Source organism: Dioszegia hungarica (assembly GCF_025882075.1).
Source record: "Dioszegia hungarica strain PDD-24b-2 chromosome Unknown MKK02contig_32, whole genome shotgun sequence".
Taxonomy (NCBI): domain Eukaryota; kingdom Fungi; phylum Basidiomycota; class Tremellomycetes; order Tremellales; family Bulleribasidiaceae; genus Dioszegia; species Dioszegia hungarica.
The window spans coordinates 762,242-780,291 of NW_026515781.1; the positions used below are offsets into that span (position 1 = coordinate 762,242).

Genomic DNA, 18,050 nt, shown 5'->3' on the forward strand with positions numbered 1-18,050 from the left:
CCTTCTTTTCCCCTTTCGTTCTGCTTCACCCCAAGAACAACCAACCTACTTCTTCCTGTTCAAGCTGTCATCGACAATCCCCGCCTGCTTCATCGACTGAGCGAGCAGACCAGCGAGGGAAGGCGAGAACTGCTTGACCTGGTCGACGAGGTCCCTGGGCTCTCCGGGGAGGAACTTGGCGGCCATCTTGAGCTTGCTCTCGAGGTTCTTGGCCTGGTCGCTTTAGTCATTACTCTAGGCGATCACGAGGCCTGGCGAGACGTACCATCGCCTCAACGTCCACCTTTCCATCCTCAGCCTTGGACTTCATCCATGACTCGATCTGGTCGGCAGGGAGACCGGCAGACTTGGCGGCGTCCTTGATCTGCTGGATAAGGGCGTCGACATCGGCGGGTGCAGCTTGAATGTCAGCTTCTCATCTGAAGAGCAGCTGACCAGCGGGAACAGCTTACCCTCCTTAAGCCCCTTGATGTACGCATCTGCCGTCCCCTTACCCTCCTTCTTGGCCTTTTCGACCTGCTGCATGACCTTGCTTGCGGCCGCCTCGATCTCCTTGGTCTTCTCCTGACCCGCCTTCTTCAGCTTGGAGACGAACTGGTCGTAGTCCTCCTTGCTAGGGATCTGGCCGATAAACATCTGCGGTATCAGCTTAGGCCTGCACCCCAGCCAGAACTTTGGCTCACATCGACGTATTTCTGGCTCGCCTCAGGAAGCTCCTTCTTCAACTCCTCAGCGAGCGCCTTCCAGTCCACATCCTGGACCTTGCCGTTCGCGGCCTTGACGCGCTTCTCGACCTTCTCGACGATCCGCTTCACGTCGTCCCCGCCTGACGCCTTGACCTGGTCAAGCACACCCTGGATGTCCTTGTCCTTCAAGCTGGAGAGGAGACCGTTGATCCCGCCTTCGGACTGGGCGAGGGCAGAGTAGATCCCGAATACGCCTGGGGGAAGGACGGACTTGGCGAGTGAGGCGACGAGGTCGGAGGAGGTGTCCTATTCTATCAGTCTTCCTCTCGTTCCACAAAGCGAAGAACTTACAGCACCAGACTTGACAGTCTTGACGGTGTTGTTGGCGGTCGCGGCGAGGTCACGAACAGGCTTGAGGTACATGTACCCGGCACCACCGAGAGCGACGAGCGCACCGAGAACGATAAACATGCCGGTGTTGCCGCCGCCGACGGGCTGGGACGGGGGAGGAGGGGGAGGAGCAGCCGCATCGGCAAACGAGCGGATAGAGATGCGCTGGGCTCGGGCGACGGGGGCGACTTGGCGCGAGGCGACAGCCGTGCGGCGCTGCGGTCATTAGCCCGGGCATTACTTTTGTTAATTCCCCGTTCATCCTCTCCCTCTCTGCTCTTCCATCTCCTTGCGAGAGTCTCCTCCCTCCCTTTTCGTTCCAATACGGCTTCCCCTTCTCCATCTCATTGACCAAACGGCTAGCGGAGAAAAGACTTACGGTAGTAGTGGTCCGAAGAGCCGGGGCCTGAGAGGCGATTCGGAGAGCTGATGTGCGCATCATGTTGTTGATTGTATATACGTTGAGCTACTTGGGGTATCGATGGGAGAATGAGAGGTGGTACCAAGAACAACAGGTCGCTAATTCTCAGTCTACGTTGCCGGAAGTACAGGGAAGGAGCTAGGAGGAATGGGATTCCAATGACGTCATGACGCGACTCACCGTCGTCACGCGTCACTGATCACTGCACCATCGCGCAAGCCTCCAGTCCCAGCTGCCGAGGCGAGAATGCAGGACGGAGCACGATGAGACTTATGAAAGCTGAAGGGTGGCTCAGGGCTGGGGAAGAGCAAGGGCGGAAGGGGAAGGAAGGGGAAGGAAGGGGGCCTGGGCAGATGACCAAGGAGCTGGATGGAAATTGCTAGTCATAATGATCTCATATTTCCACTACCTGCCTACAACCTAAACAGACTTATCACCTTCGCCGCCCGTGTCCACCACATCTCCTTCAGATACTATACTGACCCATGAAACATCGAGCAACAAACAGATAAACCACCACCTACTGAACAGAAGATGATACACAGACGACCGACGGGCCCCTCTCTCTCACCCCCCTTCTCCACTTCACACCTGCTTCCATCCCCTCTTCCCCTCCTCGCTCACCCGACCCGCCGCCTGAGCATCGGAAGCAGCAGCAGCCACCTCCTGGTGCTCCACCTCGACCTTCTTGCCTTCTTCCGCATGCGCGTGCGCATGTCCATGCCCCGCATCGGGCACTTCGGGCGCAAGGACAAATTGGGGTCTTCCGTCCTGTACCCCGTGCTCATGCCCATGCACCACGTCATCCTCCTCCTCCTCCTCGTCGCTCTCATCCCTAGCACCCGCGGGCCGCAACCCCTCCAACATCCTCTCGGCCCCCTCCGGGAGCGTCGCGCGACTCGCCGAGCGGTGCAGGGTATGCGTGGTCCTCGTGCTCCGGATGGACGGAGCGCGCGAGGCCATTCGGGACGCAGCGGGCGTACGGTGCGGCTTGGCATTCTCGGGTAGGGCCAGCCGGAGGAGGGAAGTGTACGGCTGACGGCAGACGGGGCAGTACCATCCCTTCGCCTTTTTCTTGCGGCGCTCGCGTCCGCCGGTGGTGGTTCCGCCAGCGACGGCGGTGGCAGTCGTGGTCCCGCCGGTAGTAGCGGCCCCAGCGCCAGCTCCAGCTCCAGCGCCGGTACCGCCTGTAGCTCCGCCTCCGGCATCCTCGCCCGCGCCCTCGTCTCGCCGAGCGACCTTTCCGCCAGCTCCAAACTCCACCATCCCCACCGCGCAGTCCCGGCAGACCACCAAGTGGCGACACGGGAGCAGAACGACATCCCTCGGGCTCGTGAGGCACACAATGCACTCGTTTGGCGTGGAAGCGTACGGGTCATCCTGGGGCGGATAGTTTGAGCCAGAGTTTTGGTTGGACGCCGAAGAGAGACCGTAGATTTCCTTGAGGAGGAAGGTGTGAGCGCCGATCTAGTCTGTCAGCTTTACCGTCTTACCATGCAACGAGTCAGGTACAACATAGCTTACGATTGCTTCACGGCGGACAACCTTGACGACCCAGACTCGCTTCCCCGCTTGCGCAGGTCCAGCGGTAGATCCCGCCTCCGGCACCCACATCCCATTGATAAGTATATGCGTCAACTGCGCATTCCGCCTCTTTAGCGCCTCGCCTGCATAATCAGCTTTGCCCACTACTCTTTCAATCAGTTAAATGACGAAGCTCACCCTCAGCCCCAACACCCTCAATCTTGATCAACAGCCTCATCCCCTTCTCCAATTCCTTCTCCTCCTCCTCTGCTGGTTTCTCCCCCGTCTCGGCCGTCCGATCCACCATCTCAATATTGCCCCCCGCCTCCAGATCCGGCTCCCTCCTTCCCCTCAATCCAAACATCCTGCCCAACCGTCCACCTCGAGTCCCCTCCTCCCCGCCCTCCAGCTCCGGCACAGTCGCCAGATCCGGCTGCGTAGAGAGTTGCATGCCCCCCATAGATCGCTCAAGGGAAGACCGGTTCGTATCCTCCGACATGGTCTCTCTTGGCAATGCCACCTTGTCGTCGTTCTCCGCAGCCAAAGCGAGCACCTCCGCCGAGGGCATAGCGGCCATAGCGGAGCTCAGATCGATAGCGGAGGACGAAGGGAGGTTGAAGACCCGGTTGAACCCGCCCTCGTGCGTTCCCGAGTAGATGACCTTGACTTCGTCTTCCTCCTGGATCGACTCTTTGCCCTCGACGGCAGGCTGCGGCGAGGGATAGACGAGCAGCGTAACGTTCACGAGCGGTGTGGTGGCGTCATAGTTGAATTTGAGGACGTGAAGGGGTGCCGAGGGGAGCATGGACGGGCGGCGGTTCTCGGCAGGAGCAATTCCGTCCTCTGGAACAGCTTCGACCTGGGCGGGAACTTCCAACTGTTGGAGCTGCAAAGTGGGTCGTTTGAGGTTGACGAGTGCTTGAAGAGTAGTGGTCGCGTGCAGACCCTGGGATGTCAGCAAAAATCCCTCAATTGACGATTATTCGCCACCGCCCACCGCCCATCGCCACTAATCCCCTCCATGGCATATACATCAACTCACCTCTTCACTCTTCGCTCGCTCGACCCACCCCTTGATGACATCCACCCCGATCTTGGCCCCATCCTCCGCCTGCGTCCACCCCGGCTCATCGTCCTCCCCTACATCCGGCCCAAAGATCGTCTCGCGCCGGCGCGCATTCTTGCCATCCTCCGTATCCGCGTTATTGCCATTCGCACGGTTGGCCCGCGCGGCATCGACGACGAGGGTCTGTTGTGCGACAGGACCGGCACCGTTACGGGGTACGAGGGAGGGGGCGCGAAGCCGGGTGTTCCGGAACGTGCCGGAACTGGCGGTCAGCAAGTGCCCTTTCCGTTATCAAAAAGAAACGCACTATTGTTGGGTATACCACGAGGAGATGGCACTCATAGTGGCTGTACTTCAGAGAACGGGAGTTGAGAGATAGATCGTGGGGTTGCTGAGCAATCGACAGCGACCCGCGGATGACGCAGATAAGTGGTCCGGACCGGGTCTCAAATATCGGCGAGGATCGATTCTGACCGTCCTTTGAACGTCGGAGACTCTGGGCTCTGGTTCACGGTTTCAAGAGACCTGCTCTCTGTTGTTATCGCTGATAGGACTGCTCTCGCTGTATGTATATGAGAAGCGTATGTATGATATGGAGCGGATTAGAGAAGGATGGCCTCACCTTGTGCGCCGATCGCTTGCTCGGGTCCCCGGATACAGGACAAGAGTGAGGCGGAAATCTGATCCCGCTCAGATCCACTTGGCGAATGTGGCACCTCCGCCATTAGGGCGGCAGGGGCAGTACTACTGTAGAGTATGTACACGAGAGAGGAGCGCATCCAGGCAGGACATGCACAGTCTGCGATACATACGTACTTGAGTCATTGCCATCTTCCCCGCTGTCGTTCACCTCATTAACACATCTCTGCGGTCATCGGAAAGCCCCCTACTACGATCCCTTTCCCTCCCACACAAGGAGACCTCCCATCAATCGCCCGACCCCCTCAGTCATCCACCACAATCACATCGTCGCCCCCACCTGCGCCACCCCTCCCTGACCCCGCTCCCCCTTCATCACCCCTCGCCTTCTTGGCCCTATGCCCCTCCCTCCCGCCGTTCGCCTTCCGATGCCCATTCCCACTCGCCCTAGACCCGCCGCCCGTACCCAGCACCTCGATATCCGAGCCCGCATCCGAAAGCGCCTCGATTCCCTCATCATCGGAATCATCCGCCAGGATAATAGCATGAGACGTATTGGACCCGCTCGAGCCCGCCGCGGGGGCCGTTCCGTTCGCCTGAGAATGGGTGCGGCGCGTACCAGCGATCTGGGCGGGAGGTGGTACGGGAGAGACGGACGAGACGGAGTTACCATTACGGGCGCGGGAAGAATTGGCCGAGAGAGCTGTACGGGATGAGGCGGCGCGTTCAAATGGAGTTTGTTTTGGGGCGGCGGGCGCAGTGACGGGTTTCGCTGGCTTGGCATACCTATCCTTGTCAGCTTAAGCCATCTTGCACCTGCGAGCAAGACCAGAAGGCAGCTCACAATCTGACCCATTCTCGAGCGGTATCATCGTGCTTCTTCTTGTTCCGCCGCAATTCCTGCGCTATCTGGGGGACGAGCGGGTCGGCGGGGTTTGGGTCGGTCAGAAGGGACGAGAGGGAGAGGATGACCTTGTAGAGGGATAAAGCGGGGGACCAGGCATTCTTCAACAGCTGGAAGGTCAGCTCAAGCTTCGTCTGACTCGCACGGTCGAGCTGCTGAGAGCAGATTAGCGGACTTACGTCAAGACAGATTCCCCCGTGAGCATTGACGTTGCAGTGGTACACCTTGGTGACGAACTGTATTTGAGGCGGCGCGAACCTAGTATATCAGTCCCTGTGATGGGACATGGGCAGTATGTGACCGCATCAGTAGACATACGGGTAGTTCTCTGGTATCCGGATATCCACCTCGAATATTCCGCCCTCATATGGCGATCCCTGAGGCCCAGGAAGGGTTGCGCGCCACATGAATATATTCGACTCATTGGGTGTGAGAGTGATATCGCCCAGAGACTCCTTGGCGAGGTCTGCTATCTGCGGACGTCAGCTATATGACCCGAGCGCGGGCGGACGTTGGATCGGAGGGTGGCAGCTGACCTCCTTCTTTATCCGCTTGCTTGCTGTCTGCCCAGTCAGCTTGATTCCCATCACAAGAGGTCGGGGACTAGCTCACGGCATTACTGGGAGGCATGTCTGGTCACCGGGACGAGTCCAGCTTGAAGTTGCAGGGAGGTGGCCAATACAGTGGACTAGAAAGGTTGACGTGACTGATTGCTCGTCCGTTTGTGTTCTTTCCACGAATGTGTGATACAATTCCGGAGACTCCCTCTGCTTTTTGCGCCGACTGCGCCGACGGGTATGAGGAATAGGCAAGATGTAGCTGCACTTGTTATATGGACGAGGCTGACAAAGATACCGCACGCGCCGCTCACCCAACTTAAGCTTGCAATAGGAGACGGGGATGGCTTCGATCTCCGTGACGGGACTGGAGCCCCGCAGTGGATGATCGCCCCGCCGGGAGACGAGGAGAGACAAAGGGTACTCAGGCAGGTCAGCCACTTGACAACACCCTTCTCTCTCCTGTATCTATCATATCACTCGGATCAATCATATCCAGATCTAAGCACAAGTATCCTGTGGCCTAGCTCCCGCAAAATTCGCATCGAACGACCTGCAACCCCCAAAGCCCGTCGATATGGCCGCTCCGCACCCTCTTGCTTCTATCCCTACAGGGGTCAGCCTCCCCTTACACTTTGCTCCTGGTATCGCCGATCCGTCTCAGGATGCCAGCAGCTCGAAGAAGAGGAAGCGATCAGCCAAGGAAGTTATCGGCCTGCGATGTGAGTAATATCACCTCTCAGACCTGCTGCTCCCGTCAGCCATTGGACCGTATCCCTTCCTGGAGCCTCAGCCTCGACCGAGCTTCTCATCATTGCCTCGGTCATTGAAGCTGATGTCTAGACAACTTCAAGCCAGCATCCATCACGCCAGACACCCCCGGAACAATCTACACGAGCAATGGCTCTCGGCAGCTCAAGTTCGACCTCGCTGCAGGCGGACAGCAAGTGTTTGACGCACGAGAAGAGGCGGGCAAGAGCCGAGAGTGCGTGATGATCTGGGACGAAGCTACCAACGTGAGCTCTTCTTTTCTCGCTTTTGTGAAGGCGAAGCTGACTCTATAGTCATTCACCCTCCATCCCCTCCACTCAACACTCCACCTAACTCTCAACCGTTCCGCCTCCACTGCCGCTGGATCCCTCTCCGCTCCCACCCAAGCATCCCCTCGCCGAACGTCCGTCGCTTCATCCTCATCAAGCACCTCCATCCCTCTCGCAGTTTCCACCGTCGGTACCACTACGGATACCAATCCCCCGAAACGCTCTCGGCCGTCCGAGCCCACCGGGGCAGCCGCAGCTCCCGCTCCAGGGATAACATCCGCCAACCGCCCCGTCCGAGCTGGAAAGTCACTCCCTCGGAAACAGCCCGCCAATGCCACTCCTGCAACGGCAACGGCTAAAGGCAGAGGCAAAGCCGGTGCGAGAAAATCGGTCCCTATCTCCGCACCGGCACCGGCAGCTTCCAAGTCCAAGATCAATGCCAAGGCGAAAGCCCCTGCTACACCTTTCAAAGGAAAGATCAAGTCGGCGGCGATCATTGAGGACTCGGATGAGGAGGCCGCGGCGTATGATGAGGAGATGGCGGCTGAGGCTGGGGCTGAGACTGAGGCTGGGCCAGAAGTAGAGGAGGACGAGTTTGCGATGTTGTTGGGGCAGAGTCTGGCGGATGGGGCGGACGACGATGCGGATGCGGATGCCGACGCCGATGCCGAGGGGGAAGATGAAGAAGATGAGGACGATGAAGAAGAGGACGAAGAGGACGATGATGAGGCTTTGGGAGGGGCAAAGGTGGTCCTGACTGGAGATGGGTCGGAGTGGCTCTAGCTGCGAAGCGCGGAGATGAACGATGGAAGCGACCGCGGGGTGTCTATTAACGGTATTTCTTCTTGGTGCTCATATGACCGTAATACCTTGTATCTACATATATCCCCTTGTACTATAGCTACATGTATATACACCCGTGCCCCCACCCGCCCGCCATGATCCCCTTCGTCGTCAAAACATATCCTCTTCACTACTGGTCCGCTGCCGCCCCGTCTTCTTTATCCTGGCCAACGCCTTCCGCCCTTCCTCCTGAAACTCCTTCTCAAGGTGACTCTTCAGTTTCGGGACATTATGGTGTGGCTCGTCGCATTTGAAGCAGGTGAGGGGAGAGGCGAGGAGTGAGTGCGTTCCTAGCAGTGCCTGGGGATCATCAACTCTTCCTCGTTTTGTCCGAACAGCAAGGCTCATCTCACATCTACCCTCTCCCTGATCGTGTCGTCGTCGTCCAGTATCCATCGCTGCACATCCGCTATTGAGACAAAGAACCCCAGGTCGGGCCGGAACGAATTGTAATGCTTCTTCGTCTTGAGCGCTGGCGAGAGTCTATCGTCCGAAATGACATGCAGATGAAGATGCCTACTGATCAGCTGTCTCCCCTCTCCTCTCCCTTCTGCTCTGCTCTCCTCTCCTCGCGGCTCTCCGGTCCCCTCTCCTCTTCCCTCCCCTCTCCTCCTCCCTCTCCTTCCCCCTTTCCTCGCCCTGTCTCAGTCCCACCAGTATCCACCCCCTCCATTCGCCTCGACAAGCACTCACTTCAAGGACGGAATCGCGTGAAACCCTACATCGATCCTCCACTCCCACCCCTCACTCTTGACCATCTCGTCCCGAATCATCTCCTCCACCTCCCTCGCCATCTCCGCCATCTGCCCCACTATCTGTTCCCTCGCATCCCTCGTCGTTTTCGTCAACAAACTCCGGAGATCGTCCAGGTCGCTCAGGCGGCAGATGGACCGGGTCGATTCCGGGTCGTTGTTCGATGGGAAGGGGTATCGGGGGAGGACGAGAAAGTGGTATTTGGCTTTAGGGTAGGCGTCGAATATGGCCAACGTGGAGGCGTTGTGCGAGAGGAGGACGCGAGGGGGGAGGGAGGTAGATGGGGAGGGGAGGGTGGCGTAGGTGCGCAAGACGGCGGCGGAGGACATCTCGATAGAGTCGGGGTCGAGTGGACCGGATGATGACCGGCTGCGGCGAGCCTGAGCAGAGGTGGTGGCTTTGCCCTTGCCCTTGCTGGGCGTATTGGTGCTGCCCGAAGCTCGTGTATGAGCTGCTGAGCCAGAGGTGACGGCGGGCGGAGGCCTTGCGGAATTGGAATTGTTCTGCCTCGCAGGGGATGAGGACGGGCTGTCGTTGGAATTGGGGTGGGACAAGCAGGCGCCCATCGTATAGTCGTAGTCAGGACCGGGGTGGAGATGACATGGGGTATAATGGAGCAGGTCAGGGCGGGATTGGAGAAAGGGTCTCAAGTAAGCAAGGAGAGGAGAGAGTAGTCGTGATCAGGAGGAGAAATATGATCAGCTCGTAGCTTTGCTTTCAGACACCAGCGCGAGATGAGGATGGAATGTGAGATGGAAGGGCGCAGGTGTCAACCTCCCCTGCGCCCATGTTGCAGCTCTTCCGCTGGAGACAGGTGGAGACAAGTGGAGGAAAGGTCCGACTTGGCGGATCCAGGTCCCGGAGTAACAGCCTAACAGGCATATCTGACGGGAGACAGGCTGTCAGGAAAGGGCTGGAAAGAGCTGGACTTACGGTCTGTACCTGAAGGTATGGAGATGCGATCGGGCAAAGAAGTCGATCTGCGCCGTAAAGATCGGCGCTACGGAGATGTGTACGTCGTCGAGACTTCGTCGAGTCAACTGCCGCTGCCGCGGAATGGATCTGAATTTCCCCGAGGTGACTTTGTTCACTCGTACCTGTGGTGATCGGTCCCTGATGAGGTTCCAGACTGCCCCACTCTGCACGCGGAGGTGGACAGGGAATGCGTCGGCGTCGGCGTGGCGTTGTGCGGGAAGATGGAAAGTGTGGAGCGCGTCGGACGATCAGTGCGCAGTCGGGCGGCGTCGACTCGATCTTTCTTCTCCGTCGGGGACTTGTCCCAAAACTGTCGACCACCCGTGATCTATAGGTCCGAGGTTTCTGCTAACTACTCTGCGTTCGGGCGCGTTGATGCAAGCAAACAGGGTTGGAATTTAGAAGTTTCGGAGAGACGAGCTCCACTTCAGAGTTCTCGGCGCCGTGCCTCGTTCCTGAAGAGTGCCGTAAGGGGGTGACGTGGGGCTCTTACCCCGTGTGTTTCAGGTTTCAAATGTGGCAGGAAGCGGCTCGGCCAGGGATCATCTGCTTGTAAGATGTCTGTCCTTGAGCATCATGTCCAATTCATATGCACAAATGACTCGAACAACCACTGTGAGGGAGATACCCTCGTTGAGGCTCTGGCTAGGGATCCCTCTGATACACTTGGATGCAGGTGTACTGACCAGGCTCGACCCCAGCCATCTTCTGCGGCCCCACCTCATCGGTGACACCCAAGTCCAGCACAGCCTCGATGTCCTCCATGGTCAGCTCCGTCTGGCGGGACTCCGCCCCGCATAGGCAGACGTGTGGGGATCGCTGCAAGCCAAAGTCCTCCATGACCTTCCTCAGAAACATGGTCTCGGACGAGTCCTCGGACACATCGACTGGTGTCAGCGTGGGCGCCGAGTTCGAAGCGACGGCGGTCGTCTTGCTCAGCTCTCTTGCACGACGCCCACTGACAGCCTCCTGTGTTCGGACGGCGGGACGGATCCCAAGCTGTGTCAGAGCCCCGTCAGATCGATGGTGACGTTTGAACCTCACCCAGCCTGGCAACTCGTCTTCGGCCAGGGACTGGGAGATGCTTCCTCCGACTTTGGCAGCAATTGCAGTCAGATTGAAAGCTCGGCTGACGTCGATGGAGTAGGGATCCTCCTCAATCTCGTAGTAGTTGGTGATGAGGATTAATCTCTTTGCCGCAACAATTGTACCCTCATCATATGGGATAGAGGACGCGTTGCTGGGCGTATGGGTCTTCTCTGTTCTTGGAACCGAGGTCCTCGAAGAGCCGAACAGCTTGGCAGTGGCAGGCTGTGTGACGGGATCGGGCTGTACGCCGGGGAACAGTGTCTGTATGGGCCCTTCAGGTTTCAAGAATCTCAGACCTTTGATCAAGCCTTCGTCGTAAACATCGAACGTGACCTCACCCTGCCCATCACTGCCAGTTCCGGTCACGCATATCCGGAAGAAGGGGTTTTGAGTCTCGGGGCCTTTCAATTCGGTGAGAACGCAGCGTGGGATGTCTTCTGAGTGGGGCATGGCTGTGTGGTTCGAGTGACGGCTTGGCAAGTCAGGGAATTGGGTGCTGTGGACAGATGTGTACGACTGGGACTGTGATGGGCATGAGAGGAGGGCAGGAGCGGGGGCTTTCATTCTTATCTCGAGTGTGATTCGACGCTGAAACCCTTGCTAACCGTCCTCCTTTGACCTCACACCCTTGTTGCTCCTTTGAGTATAGGGCGAGGAGGGCGGTCCTCACCATTCAGCAATTCTTCCGGAATGATCCTCGCCCTCCGACCATGCTTGGCCTGGGACACGCCGAGTTGGTCAAATCCAGAAGCGAAAGCGAGGGGCGAGTCAGGCCACCTAATGTTTCATTCACTTGTGCCTCGATGCAGGTTTGGGACCCCCCTGTCTTGTCCTTATAGATCTTCCGTACTGGCGCCTCTGGCCGATCCCCTGCATAGCAGGATGGAAGGCTCGACGAGGCGCTACCAGGTTCCAGTACTCCGACTAAGACTCAGATCCCGCCGTTGTACAGCTTTGGATCTCACCAGATACGAGCTCCAGCCAGCTTTGTCTACGTTGGCGAGACGCGGTCAGGTCGGTCTCCATGGTGTTGCAGACTTTCTGGGGGAGGGAGGGGAGAAAGAAGGGCGGGGTAAGCGGGAGTATAGTCCACCCGCACCCGTCAGCTGAGGACTGCTTGTCGCACTCGCCATTTTCAGAGAGACACGCATCGCTCACTGGATCGGCAGGCATATTGTGGAGTCGTGCTGGTCCCAATTGGCGACTGCCAGATGGGCGGATGGAGTTTGGGTCAGCGAGCTCAGAGAGTCAGTGATTCGAATACATATGATCCAACTTGGTCAGATTTCTTCAAATGTATCGATCCCGTTTCACCAGTCAGAACGGCTACATACTTAGGTGTCTCCGTGCATCTTCGGTGCCAATTCGGCGGTGCCCTGCCCATCGAGCGCCTTCCGGCAGCTGTTAGAATTCGATGTCGAAAAAAGGTGATGGTGGAATGAGGATGGTAACATGGTTGAATGTGGATCGATTCAACGGCCAACCGATAGGCCCAGAAACAAGAAAACAAAGAAAGTGTTAAGAACATATACACTACTTGTTTCGAACCGGGGACCTACACATCCAACGGTTATATTCCCCAAGAATGAATTCCCCCTGATAAGCAACTGAACCGTAAGAACGATTTTGTCCCACTGTGCAGTCTTAGATATACGTATCAACCGCACAATGCGAGGGCCCGACGCTTTCGAATTTGGTTATCCCAGCTGTTATCCCTGACTGACACAACCCGGCGTTGCAGGGCGGATTTGAGCACCTTCACAGAGGTCCGGGCTGACAACGAAGCGATATTCTCATTTCATGCATCTACTGCTATACGTCCATCCTCACTCTACCTCACGCCTTGACCCCCTTCCCGCCCTTACTCGCCTCATGCATCGCATACTCCTTGGAAACCAGATGACTCGCCTTCTCCACCAGTCCCAACATCTTTCCAATGTCCGTCGACCAGACATTCAACACGTCATTGGCATCCCGCTTCTTCTTGAACGTGACGATGCCGGCCGGGCGGTCTATCCGCGCAAAAATAGTCTTGTCGGTGACGAGCTTGCAGATGGTGCGTTCGGTAGTGAGGGGTGGGAGGTCGAGGAGCTCTGAAAGCCGGGACATGTGGATACGCGAGTAGTAGGATGCGAGGACTCGGATGTTCTGTCGTGTAAGCTGGAGCCTGAAATGGGTCGGAAGGAGCAAGCTTACGTGCTCCACAACCCGCTTGTGCAGTTGCTCCCAGCGCCACTCTCCTGGCTTCTCCAGCTCCTCCGGCTTCTTACCCTCCGCATTCGTTCCCGTCTTCTTGCCGAGATCCGAGTCGGGTGCAAAGACAGGCGATGTCCTGATCTTGGGCCCGTACAGCTCTTCGATTCCAGGCCATCGCATGAGCTCCTTCGTGACAAAGCATTTCAAGAGGTCGCTAACACGTCAGCTGTACCCCACACAAGAGCGTCATGTGTAGCTCACTAGTGTGTCTCGGCATTTTGGAGGTTCGAGTCTGCGTAAAGCTTGTGAAGCATGTCGTTTTGCTCATTGTTGTATGGCGCAAGAATGACATAGATGATGATGTTCTCCAGAACCTGATTGTCAGCTATGCCTTGATTTGTACAATACGGTAGCTCACATTCCGCTCTGCTGCTTCATCGTCCTTGATCCTCTTGGTGTCCCACACCGCCTGATAGGCGTTGCACGCCTCGAGGAAGTCGTCATCCTGCAATGCGAGCTGGACGATGAGGTCGTAGAAGCGCAGTTTGAGATCCTGGACTGTCAGCCGTCGTCACCGATCGTATGAAATATCGAACTAACTGATACGTCCTCCTCTTTCAGGTACACCCGGTTCACCTTCCTCGATCCCACTCGAACCTTTGTCCAGTTTCCCCGCATGCTCTCGAGACGCATTTGCTCCAGAATGCTAGATCTGTCAGCTATGCCCACACGCCCCGCGATCCTCCCTCGGAAAATAGCTCACAATTCTGTCTTCTCCCGCTTGTCCATACTGCTATACGTCTCCACCTGAATATCTGACAGCAGATCCGCAGCAGCGTCAATGTGATCTCGGGCAGTCGTGGGCTCCTTCTTCTTCTCGGGTTCGGCGGAGGTAGATTTCGCGGTAGAGGGGGCTTTCGAGGTGGACGCTGATTTGTCAGCTTGTCGCGGAAGGCCTGCAGACGCTCGGGCAGCTCACATGACGGCTCTGAGGGTGCTGATTCTGAGAGCTTCTCGTGGTGCTCCGCCAAGGACAATGTCAACCTCGCTCTTGCCAGTTCGAGGTATATCTATCATGTCAGCTTTTGAAGTCTCTGACGGACTGCACAGAGGTGGCCATCGAGCTCACTTTCCCCTCCGTGATATCCCTCAGCGTGTTCAACAACTCCAACCACCGATCCTTCCCGCCCTTGTACTCCCCCTTCTCCTTCTTCTCCTTGAGCGCCGGCAGCCACTTCATCGCCTCATCCACCATGCGTACCACCGCCTCCTTCAGTTGACCATGCTTCTTTGACATGATCGTCAGTTGTTGATTCAGCATGTCGAGGTCGCCTGCTGAGTGGATGATGGTAGCGAGAGTGGTGAGGAGGGTTGCGGTTGAAGTCATGTCGGCAGCCTAAGGAGTCAGCTTGGCTTCCATCCAGATGGATCAGATTGGAGAAGCAACCGGCACTCACATTTCGGGTCTGCTTCTCCATAGCGGTGATCTTCTCCACGGCATCGATCAACTTGCCATCCTGCATTCATCAGCTCCTTGCCTCCCTCTCGGTATCGCTCCTGACCAACCTTGGCGAGCCCCTCCACTTCCGGCACCAGCGCCGCCACCTCCGCCGTGAAGTCTTTCTCCTGTTTTCTGGGCTGTGCCATCTTGTTCTATGATATCAGATAGGTGAAGCAAGAGTGGAGAGGATCAGAGCAGACGCGGTGACATTCCTTGCCTGACGCTGTCGTCCGCGCACCACCCCGGAAATCCGGGGAAATAATACTTTGGCTGGGGTTTCCGGATTTTCTCCTTGGCTTTCCCAGCCGATCCACCACCAAGATATCTCTCCGCCTATTCTATGCAACTTTCTACCTCCTATACACCCACCCCAGCACAATGCGTAAACTAGCTTCCCAAGTACCCGACTCCGTCTCCCGCCTACTCCGCTCAACCCTCCTTCGTACCCCACCAACATGGTACAATCCCGTCCTCGCCAATCCTCCACCGGTCCAGCCATCCCGGCGCTCCCCCGTCCGCCCGGCTGGCGCACAGGACACGATAATGCGAAAGATGGACCGTTCCGCCGAGGGCCGAACACGGACGCATCAGATGAAGCATCTGAGAGAGAGAAAGCCAAGGGCGGAAGGGGTGGTGTATGAGGAAGATAGAATACGAAGGCGGTTCTTTATGGATTTCCCCTTTGAGGCGTTGAGACCGACGAGTCTTGTGGAGGGGAGAGAAGTGCGCGGGGAAGAGGATGAGGGGGTGAGAGGGAAGGAGTGGACGAGGCTTGAGCAGAGGGGAGGGTACGCTACGGTCGAAAAGTGAACTATAACGATCGCTTTGTCCACAGGAAGAGCGAAGCTCACGTGTCAGTACCATCGCTTTCACACTCAATCTCCACCACACGTTCGAAGTACCTATGTCGGAGGCGTACGAGACGGCCGTGAACCAGTTCTCGGACCTCCGGGCCCGGCATGAACTGGCCACACTAGCAGCTGAAGCTGAGGCTCGGGCGCACGGCGCAGAATTCAGGCTAGACCCTTTCGTGAGCTGTCTCTCGCTCGTCATCCGTAACTCTAGCTGACAAGAATAGGAACGTGTCCACGCCAAGGAGACAAAAGCCCTCTCGACCCTCGCTACATACACCACCTCCACCTCGGATGTCACCCCTTCCTCGAAATACAAAAAGCCCACACGGTGGTCCATGACCGTCCCATCGGCAAACTTGCCATCTAGCGAGTTTACAGGCGGGCAGGGATACGCCAAGAAGTGGAGATTACCACCACCGGTGGACATGGGGATGACGGAGCCGCTTGTCGTCGGGTCAGCGGCGACCGCGGGAGGAGCATCGTCCTCAGCATCAACGGAAGACCGGAGGAGTGAGGAGGATGAGGAACGATTTCACCCGAGGAGGGCTATGGAGGACGAGGAGTTTATAACGGAGATCTTGGAGAGGCCAATACAGACTAGGGCATGATGCAGGACTTGGATGTGGAGCGAGGTGTATATTGGATTTGCGGGCTTCAAAGCGTTCGAGGGAAGACCGGTCACGAAGGATGGCAGCGTTGTGCTCGGCGTAGGTATGGGCCCTGCAGACAGACGTGCATACTGAGGCAACCATACGAGTACGACTCTCTTCAGTGCTTTCCGTCTGGATGTTGACTACAATTTCGCCTTGGGGTCCGGGCCGAGCGGTGGGAACGATGCTGACTTTTTGGCCAACACAGCCTTCATCGCTTGACGGGTGTCCTAGTAGGTCAGCTTGAGCACATTGGAAAAGGGAACAGCTCACAGTGGACTGCAGCATGGACCTGAGTACTAATCAGCTCTACTCATGATCCCATTGCCGCACCTATACTTACATGTTCCAAGCTGCTGTGTACTCCAGTCCATCCCGAACGCTGAAAGTACGTCAGCTATCGTGTACAGTCATTGCAGCTTCTCTCCCCGACCAGCTGGACTAACGTGTGATCTCTGGCATCTATCGCTCGTCAGCTAATATCACCGATTGATCGGAGACAGCCAGCTCACGGTTCATCAGGTGCTTGGTCGAGACAGCAGCCACCGGGCTCTTCTCGGCAATGAGTTTGGCCATCTCCAATGCGGAAGCTATACGGTCAGCTTGGGCTCGCTTGTTCCGACCGCTGACCAAGGGCAAGACTCACCGACGACCTCTCCTCTCCCGCCCTTGACGACCCGACTAACGAACCCCATCTCCTTTGCCTCCGCCGCCCCAAATTTCCGACCAGTCAAGGCCAGCTCTCGAGCTATCGAGTCGTTCCCGACAATCTTGGGGAACCGCTGGAGTGTCCCGATATCCGCTGCCAGGCCGACGTTGATCTCCTATTCTTGATCAGCTGGTCCTGCCTCAGTCTCACCGGACCTTATCGTGAACTACCCAGCTGAGACTCACCACTATACCGAAGCTGGAGTTCTCCGCTGCTAAGCGGATATCACACGCGCTGGCTATATCAATCGCCAGGCCCAATGCGGCGCCATGTAGGGCGGCGATGACGGGAGGACGACAGTTCGCTAGTGTGGAGATGGCATTTTGGAAGTCCTACTAAATCAGCTTAAGGTCTGTACTGCACAGAGGACGTTGGCTTACGATGACGTGCTCATGCAGCGCGAAAGCTTTCCGAGCGGGGTCAGAGTATCGCGGATCGCTTAGTGCTCCGCCATCCGTCACTGCATTCTGTGAGCTCTCTGTGCCTTCCCGGCGGATCCGATGCACAAACAGAAGCTCACAATCCAGCCCGCCAGTGAAAGTCTTGTCAGTAGTACTGCTCAGTACAATCACTCTCACCCCGGGATCATTCGATGCCCGAGTAACGATCTGTCCCATCTCCGTCCACATGCTATCGGGTGTCAGTGTCTGTCAGTCTTCGCCGCGCAGGTTACGAATCAGTCTCACGGCTCGTGAAAGACGTTCACTGGGGGTCTATGCCCATCAGCTGTGCTCCTGTAAGGGACGAATAGCCAGGAGGTCGCTGCTTACCTGTTGAATTCGAGCAGCAACACGCCCGGGGCCGGCTCTGTCGAGCGGTGGAATTGTCCATTGAGGCGTTGGAGGTCCATCTTTACGTCTCTCTGTGGTTTCTGTCGGGGCAAAGGCAATGGTATTAGGCCTGAGAGAGTGATATGTAAGGTGGACTGGGCGGGAATTGCTATACCCGAGGGTTCTTGGTGTTTCAGGGTGGTCCGTGCGTTGAATTTGAATACGTGCCTGAAAGGGTGACAAACTCCTCATACCTCGACGATCCACCTTGCCCTCTTTACTCCTCTCGCTATCATCCATCGCCAGCACATAGCTCTTAGGCACTTATCGCCCCTCATTGCGGCCCGTACAGAAGCGAATTAATCTCAAAGAGAGCACAGCGGCCTTTCGACCATTATTCAACTTTCAGCACCGACACCTTGGGTGGTCAGGTCAGCCATCTGGACCGCGGGAGCTGTCAACATCGGAGCATCCGAGCGCTTG

The 18,050-nt window shown here is 57.1% G+C and overlaps 9 protein-coding genes across 9 annotated transcripts; 2 read left to right on the forward strand and 7 right to left on the reverse strand.

The window, feature by feature from the left end:
* Window positions 1-45: 45 nt before the first annotated feature.
* On the reverse strand, window positions 46-1,518 carry MKK02DRAFT_41606 (uncharacterized protein; the record flags this gene model as incomplete). Its single annotated transcript, XM_053091630.1, has 6 exons — window positions 46-213; window positions 266-399; window positions 453-636; window positions 684-992; window positions 1,038-1,292; window positions 1,456-1,518. 6 exons carry the CDS (start codon window positions 1,516-1,518, stop codon window positions 46-48), a joined length of 1,113 nt encoding a protein of 370 aa, XP_052941745.1.
* A 564-nt stretch (window positions 1,519-2,082) lies between these two features.
* MKK02DRAFT_21617 (uncharacterized protein) lies at window positions 2,083-4,429 on the reverse strand (the record flags this gene model as incomplete). The annotated part of the gene is made up of 6 exons (XM_053086440.1): window positions 2,083-2,964; window positions 3,022-3,164; window positions 3,220-3,511; window positions 3,575-3,967; window positions 4,064-4,349; window positions 4,395-4,429. 6 exons carry the CDS (start codon window positions 4,427-4,429, stop codon window positions 2,083-2,085), a joined length of 2,031 nt encoding a protein of 676 aa, XP_052941746.1.
* A 602-nt stretch (window positions 4,430-5,031) lies between these two features.
* On the reverse strand, window positions 5,032-6,260 carry MKK02DRAFT_41608 (ubiquitin-conjugating enzyme/RWD-like protein; the record flags this gene model as incomplete). Its single annotated transcript, XM_053091631.1, has 6 exons — window positions 5,032-5,512; window positions 5,571-5,740; window positions 5,810-5,888; window positions 5,949-6,103; window positions 6,167-6,193; window positions 6,243-6,260. The coding sequence occupies 6 exons, from the start codon at window positions 6,258-6,260 to the stop codon at window positions 5,032-5,034; spliced, it is 930 nt and encodes a 309-aa protein (XP_052941747.1).
* Window positions 6,261-6,764: 504 nt separating this feature from the next.
* On the forward strand, window positions 6,765-8,010 carry MKK02DRAFT_30936 (RNA polymerase II transcription elongation factor-domain-containing protein; the record flags this gene model as incomplete). Its single annotated transcript, XM_053088174.1, has 3 exons — window positions 6,765-6,909; window positions 7,031-7,203; window positions 7,252-8,010. 3 exons carry the CDS (start codon window positions 6,765-6,767, stop codon window positions 8,008-8,010), a joined length of 1,077 nt encoding a protein of 358 aa, XP_052941748.1.
* A 171-nt stretch (window positions 8,011-8,181) lies between these two features.
* On the reverse strand, window positions 8,182-9,152 carry MKK02DRAFT_21284 (HIT-like domain-containing protein; the record flags this gene model as incomplete). Its single annotated transcript, XM_053086390.1, has 3 exons — window positions 8,182-8,370; window positions 8,430-8,586; window positions 8,764-9,152. The coding sequence occupies 3 exons, from the start codon at window positions 9,150-9,152 to the stop codon at window positions 8,182-8,184; spliced, it is 735 nt and encodes a 244-aa protein (XP_052941749.1).
* A 1,073-nt stretch (window positions 9,153-10,225) lies between these two features.
* On the reverse strand, window positions 10,226-11,337 carry MKK02DRAFT_30938 (uncharacterized protein; the record flags this gene model as incomplete). Its single annotated transcript, XM_053088175.1, has 2 exons — window positions 10,226-10,359; window positions 10,485-11,337. 2 exons carry the CDS (start codon window positions 11,335-11,337, stop codon window positions 10,226-10,228), a joined length of 987 nt encoding a protein of 328 aa, XP_052941750.1.
* Window positions 11,338-12,723: 1,386 nt separating this feature from the next.
* Window positions 12,724-14,730, reverse strand: MKK02DRAFT_21179 (uncharacterized protein; the record flags this gene model as incomplete). The annotated part of the gene is made up of 10 exons (XM_053086373.1): window positions 12,724-13,035; window positions 13,084-13,297; window positions 13,345-13,457; window positions 13,502-13,636; window positions 13,684-13,789; window positions 13,847-13,997; window positions 14,063-14,153; window positions 14,213-14,479; window positions 14,541-14,600; window positions 14,650-14,730. 10 exons carry the CDS (start codon window positions 14,728-14,730, stop codon window positions 12,724-12,726), a joined length of 1,530 nt encoding a protein of 509 aa, XP_052941751.1.
* A 232-nt stretch (window positions 14,731-14,962) lies between these two features.
* Window positions 14,963-16,046, forward strand: MKK02DRAFT_41613 (mitochondrial ribosomal protein S25-domain-containing protein; the record flags this gene model as incomplete). Its single annotated transcript, XM_053091632.1, has 3 exons — window positions 14,963-15,390; window positions 15,443-15,614; window positions 15,663-16,046. 3 exons carry the CDS (start codon window positions 14,963-14,965, stop codon window positions 16,044-16,046), a joined length of 984 nt encoding a protein of 327 aa, XP_052941752.1.
* A 381-nt stretch (window positions 16,047-16,427) lies between these two features.
* MKK02DRAFT_21519 (ClpP/crotonase-like domain-containing protein) lies at window positions 16,428-17,426 on the reverse strand (the record flags this gene model as incomplete). Its single annotated transcript, XM_053086426.1, has 7 exons — window positions 16,428-16,470; window positions 16,535-16,550; window positions 16,601-16,678; window positions 16,735-16,912; window positions 16,983-17,129; window positions 17,178-17,257; window positions 17,318-17,426. The coding sequence occupies 7 exons, from the start codon at window positions 17,424-17,426 to the stop codon at window positions 16,428-16,430; spliced, it is 651 nt and encodes a 216-aa protein (XP_052941753.1).
* Between the last annotated feature and the right edge of the window lie 624 nt (window positions 17,427-18,050).